This window comes from Cyprinodon tularosa, unplaced genomic scaffold, assembly GCF_016077235.1.
Source record: "Cyprinodon tularosa strain WSP-4 unplaced genomic scaffold, ASM1607723v1 ctg618, whole genome shotgun sequence".
NCBI classification, from domain to species: Eukaryota; Metazoa; Chordata; class Actinopteri; order Cyprinodontiformes; family Cyprinodontidae; genus Cyprinodon; species Cyprinodon tularosa.
In genome coordinates, this window is record NW_024039361.1 from 421,665 (window position 1) to 427,715 (window position 6,051).

Genomic DNA, 6,051 nt, shown 5'->3' on the forward strand with positions numbered 1-6,051 from the left:
TTGTGAAAATAAATTGGTGCTGGTAGACAATCCCTCCTGTACATATTTAAATATAACGGGGGCGGCTTGATTAAAACTGTGTGCTGAAACATACTTTTTCAAACTGCGTGGCCGAAGACATGACAGTAAATTAATGTTTTTTTTTTTTTTTTTTGTTAGACTTTGCAAACCTTTTAAGTTTTTTATTTCTTTTACACCAGATGTTTAAAAATTGTAAATGTAGTTAGTTTCTGCTATCCACATGGAACATTTTAGGTGTAGTTAATGTGCTGCTAGCTCTGGGTTAACATGTTACAATATTTTTTTTTTATGTTGCATTGCAGTGTTTGATTTAAAAGGAAGCACACTTGGAAGGACCATAACCACCACTTCTGTTCAGCCTCTGAACAGAAGTGGTGAACAGAAGAAGACAGCCAGAGAAGGTAATATAAAGTGTTCGATATCTAATTGTGACCCTTTTTTATTTTCAGAAATGTGGAATTGCAAGTTGTGTAGTTTTTCTACTGCAGTAAAGGTCATGTTGCTAAAGCATTACCGGCTTAACCATGGTCAGTATTCAACAATTTCACCTTTACCCTGTCTCTACAACGACTGCATGTGTACATTTAGTACATTTAATTCTTTAAAGATACATATGTCAAGAATGCACACTGCTACACAAAGAGAAGAACTTTCTTATCCATCTCTTATGGATTATGGATTTTGTTGCCCTGTGTGTACCTTTAGGCAGCCATTCATTGAAAGGCAAATGTTTATCCATCTCAGGGGGCATAAAAAAAAAAAAAGAAACTGTGCCATGTCCTTTTAAGGACTGCAGTTTTAAAACAAATGTCTATTCGACATTTAATGCCCACAAATGCAGAGACCACCAAAATTCAACAAACTATGATGAAAGCATTGTGCATAGTGTCATGAACATAAACCAAGATGACTTGCAGCTTGACTCAACTGAGTCAATACATTAAAATGAAGAAGCATCCACTAATGAAATCAGTAGTACAGAGGGTTTGGAAGAGCAGTTGCAGTACAATCTGGCTGGTTTTTTCTTGAAAATGCAGAGCATTCTCCATGTTTCCCAGAGAGCAACACAGGAGATAATTGAGCATATTGATAATATTTTTTTATTATCTGAACCACTGATCAGAAAAACAGTTGCTGAAATACTAAATAAACATACCTGTCCATATACTGACAAAGTGGTTGATGAGATTTGTCAGGCGGTTTCTGATAGTAACATTTTACATAAATGCATCACATCTGAAGGACCGCTTTCAACAGCAAAGAGGAGAAAATCATACTATGAAGCAAACTTTCCATTTGTCAAGCCTGTGGAGTACTTAATTGAATCCTCAAAGCACACCTTTATGTATGTGCCAATTCTTACATCTTTGCAACTGCTGTTGAAAAAAGCAGATGTGCTTGAAGAAGTTAAACGGGCACCCACACAGATACCTGGACATTTCAAATCATTTTGTGATGGATCCTACTACCAGGAAAATGTTCTACTGTCACAAGAGGGTCCTAAACTGTCAATAATACTGTATGTTGATGATTTTGAAATTGCAAAGCCACTTGGCACTTCAAAGAAAATACATAAGGTTTTTGCAGTTTATTGGACACAGGCAAACTTTCCAGTCAAATCCCGTTCTGCTCTCCATTGCACTCAGCTCGCTCTCTTGTGCAATTCTAATGATGTACGCCTATTTGGGTATAAGAAATTGTTTTCACCTCTCCTAAATGATCTCAGAACTCTGGAAGAAGTAGGTGTCTATATTGATACCCTTGGTGAATGTCTTATAGGCACTACTCTGTTGTGGCAGATAACCTTGCTGCCCATGGGCTTGCTGGTTTTAATGAGAGTTTCAGGTCTACACATTTCTGCAGGTTTTGTCATGCCAAACAAACAGAAATGCAAACAGAAAATGCTGTTACAGGGGATTATGTGATGAGAACAAAAGTTGCTCATGATAATCTTGTACAAGAGCTTCAGAATGGCAGTGAGGAAAATTATGGTGTGAAAAACAGTTGTGTTCTTTCTGATCATCTTTCCTTCTTTCATCCTATCACAGGCTTTCCACCTGACCTACTACACGACCTATTTGAGGGTGTCGTTCCTGTGGAGTTGGCGCATTGCATAAAAGGTTTGATTTCTAAGAAATATTTTACCTTAGAAGACTTAAACAGAGCAATATTGCGCTTTCCATACCAACATTCTGACAAAGTTGATCGCCCTCATCCAATACCAACAAATTTTGCTTGCCGTGGTACCATTGGTGGGAACGGACATGAGAATCATGCCCTGCTTAGATTGTTACCACTTCTCATTGGCTCAAAAGTCCCCGAAAGAGACAAATTTTGGGTAGTGCTAATGGACTTAAAGGATATTGTTCAGCTTGCCATGAGTCATACTTTTAATCAAGAGACCATTCAGTATCTGGTTTGTAAAATACTGGACCACCGGCAACTCTTCCAGGAAGTGTTTCCAAATGTTCGATTTAGACCAAAGCATCATTACATCGAGCATTACCCGCACTTGATAAAGTGCTTTGGTCCCTTAGTCCATCTTTGGACTATGAGATTTGAAGGAAAGCATAAGGTTTTCAAAAAAATAATTCATGACACTCACAACTACAAGAATGTGTTAAAAATGTTGGCAGAACGACATCAAAGCATGATGGCATTTTATTTGTCATCATCAAAGTTTTTCAAACAACCTGTGCAGACATCTAAAATGGAGTCTTTGTACATTTCATCATTACCAGCAGATACACAATCATTGATCTCTAGCATTGCTGATAATCCCACTGTATACGGAACAAAAAAAGTAACCATTGATGGCACAAACTTTGAAATTGGCATGTTTGTATGTACGGGGGCATATGCTGCATTACCAGAGTTTAAAGAAATTCGGAACATATTGCTTGTCAGAAATTGCATTTATTTTCTCTTGAAAGACTATGAAACCTTTTATGTAGAACACTTGAGGTCATATGAAGTAGTAGAGCATCAACTGAAGGGTCATAGTGTAAAATCTTTCAGCCAGTTGTCTGACTACATCCCTCATTTTGCTTACAAGATTGGAAATGAGCTGATTCTCACAACAAAACATTTCATTCTAGTGTCAGACTAAAGAACAAGGACTGAAACATAAGCTGATCTCCCAGCCCTTCAATAGTATAAATGTAATGCATACATGACATAATAGACAGCTGATCATGTCTTGAAATATTACTATATTTGAATCTTGTTTGTTACAGAAACTGCAACTCCAGATGGAAGCAAAAGAGAGCTTGAAACTACGGATCATCCTTGACACTGATAATGCTGAAAGGCTTATCTTGTCATCTCGCCCAAGCAGCGTTCAGGCCCTCATAGATGAAATCAAAACTAGGCTTAAGTTGACTTTTGACTTTCGGCTTCAGTTTCACGACCCAGATTTTGATAATGCATTGTGTAATTTGGTTAAAATAGAAGACCTGCCAGGCACAGCATCCATTAAAGTTGTCAGGTTACTTGATCTGGACCGGATTTCAACCAGCACAGATGAAACAATCCTTCTGACTGATAGCACTGATGCCACAGATTCACCAGAGCGCAGTGGTCGCTGGCCAGATGTTTTTATTGTTCCAACATTTTCTTATGAGGTGGAACATGTGCTAAGGGAAGGCAATGCAGCATTTGAAAAAGAAGGAAAAGTAATCAGACTCCCTAGAGATCAAAAACACAACATCCTTGAGATAATGGGGGAAGAAATCTATAGGCTGAAGGCATATCCTAGTAGCACACAAATTGGCAAGGCTGCGGAAGCTTTAGTTAGAAAACATCCCTGTTTGAAGGAGAAGAATTCTGACACTGGGTGGGAAGGGTGGAAGAATAGTCTGAGACACAAAATAGGAAACCAAAGAAAAAAGTTGGCTAAAGCTGGCATCAAAGATGTAGCTGTAAATTCTGGAAAACGCAGCCGAACAAACCCAGAAGGAGCTGCACCAAGGGCCAATATTAAAAGACCTAGGAGAGGGGAGGTAAACTTCCTTCCTAGTTATCCTTCTGGAGAAACAAGGGAGTCTCTAGAAACCAGGAGGCTTGAGATGGTTAAAGAGTTCCAGAAGACATCTGCTGAAAGAAACATTCCCCTTATTCATCAGCACATGATGAGCACCTTTGCCCTAAGGCGTGAAGAGGTCATCACAACTTCTCCTCCTGTATCAGAGCTTAAGGAGAGATGGCCAGCCATCTTTAATGAGACACAGGTAAGTACAGCTTGATAAAATGTAGTGTGTGTCAAGAATGTGTTTCTTTTTTTCATTTTATCCTTTTTGGTTATTTTCCTTAGCTGTACTGTGAATTTCACCGGATTACTAATCAGCATCTGCCACATGCGTTTTATGCTGCACTGGATGAATATGCTCCTCAGCTAATTGGGCTTTATAAAAAGAAGAAAACTGGACGGATTGGTGAAAAGATGGACCAGCTTTTGTTGGCCTATGAGGAACAGGTACTTGGATACTGTTACTATATTTGCTTGGTGGCTTCCATTACCATGTTTAACGTTTTTTTTTAATCCTTTAAGGACAAAAACGACATTAATGCAACAAGAGCGGCAGCCCTGGCGGGCCTACCCATTTACCTTAAGGAGGATTCTTCAAGCATTTTCAAAACATGCAAAGTATGTTGTTCATTTTGATTACCATATTTTGTCCACTGGAATTAGAAAAGGTTTAATGTATTCTAATAAATAATTTTGAACTCATGTCATATTCAGGATGAAATGGAGTTCTGGGAAGGCGCAGTTGCTCTGGTTTCTGATGTGGGTGAAGATGAGGTGCCTGCTGGAGTTCCATTCTCACCACGTCAAGTGTTCGTCGTGCTTGAAGATCAGGTTGTAATGACTCATCACTCATGGACTGATGCACTGGTGTGTTTGTTTGGGCTAATCTATGCTCTGCATCTCAGCTATCCTGTGAAGTGTACTAGCTTTTTTGAGTTCATTCAAGTAGTTTTACTGAAGCTAGATGATGAAAGAAAGCAACTCAAACCAAAATTGCAGACACTGAAAAATGAGCTGGTGTAGATTGGATTTGTTGTTGCTACATTCATGCCTGTTCAGGAATCAGCATTTAAGGGCTTTTTGTCAACAGTTCTATTTTTACACGGGTTCTAAATTAGAAAAAAAGGAAACATTCAGTTTGCTAAGAATAAGGAAATTTCACACTAGACATCCTTCTTTTGATTAAATTTAAAGGCAAACTACTGAGAAGCCTCAAATATACCCTTTTTTCATAGTGTGTAATTTTGAGTTTTTTTATTTATTAGAATATTTAATTATTTTGGTTTTAGATAACCTTTGTTGTGTTTGTATTTACTGGTTTATGTCAGTATGTTGAAAAGTAAAAGAATAATTTGAATTTGTTCAAAATTTATACCATCCATCATTATTCTTGTATTGTGAGATTGATACTTCTTATGTTTACCTTTTGAGGTTTGGCTTTAAAGACTAAACAGATTTTGTAAACTGTTTCAAATTTACAATGGCATATGTGTTGCATACTGACAGCATGTGTGAATACTGTTACCAAAGTCATACGTATTTATTTTTGGTGTATAGGTGTATATCAATACATCAGACTATTGTGGATGGATGAAAACGTAATCATTATCTTAAGATCAGGATGGTTATGGCTGATACCATTTGACTTCTAAAATAATTTCCCTCATAAATATTAGAATTTTCACCCTACAGTATTCTAATCTATTGATATACACCTAGTATTTTTCTTTTGGAAGTTTAATAATAGCATTAAATTGCACTTTAAAATCAGTTTTTCTGATGTCTTTTTGGTTATTTGATAGTAGATTTTAAGACCATAATTTGTCAGAAGCCACACTTTTATTGATTCTGTATTGTCTGCAGTTGAAGTTAATAATAAAAAAAAAAATGGGAAAAAAATCTAAGTTTGTCGTTGTGTTAACAGTACTTAAATTGTTTTGTGCAATCAGTTTCCCCAATTGGATTGAGTAAATCTAATACAATTTTAAGTAATTTAGAAAAGA

The 6,051-nt window shown here is 37.1% G+C and overlaps 1 protein-coding gene across 1 annotated transcript; it reads left to right on the forward strand.

Annotated features, from left to right (window-relative positions):
- Nucleotides 1-405: 405 nt before the first annotated feature.
- LOC119798278 lies at nucleotides 406-5,530 on the forward strand. The gene is made up of 6 exons (XM_038307651.1): nucleotides 406-422; nucleotides 2,070-2,141; nucleotides 3,258-4,250; nucleotides 4,334-4,495; nucleotides 4,571-4,666; nucleotides 4,763-5,530. The coding sequence occupies exons 3-6, from the start codon at nucleotides 3,273-3,275 to the stop codon at nucleotides 5,069-5,071; spliced, it is 1,545 nt and encodes a 514-aa protein (XP_038163579.1). The 5' UTR covers nucleotides 406-422; nucleotides 2,070-2,141; nucleotides 3,258-3,272; the 3' UTR covers nucleotides 5,072-5,530.
- Nucleotides 5,531-6,051: the final 521 nt, after the last annotated feature.

Excerpts from the sequence above, each read along its gene's own strand:
- LOC119798278 (XM_038307651.1), top strand. The coding sequence starts at position 3,273 with ATGGAAGCAAAAGAGAGCTTGAAACTACGGATCATCCTTGACACTGAT. Across the intron at positions 4,251-4,333 it reads CCATCTTTAATGAGACACAG|CTGTACTGTGAATTTCACCG; the intron begins GTAAGTACAGCT and ends TATTTTCCTTAG. Across the intron at positions 4,496-4,570 it reads TGTTGGCCTATGAGGAACAG|GACAAAAACGACATTAATGC; the intron begins GTACTTGGATAC and ends TAATCCTTTAAG.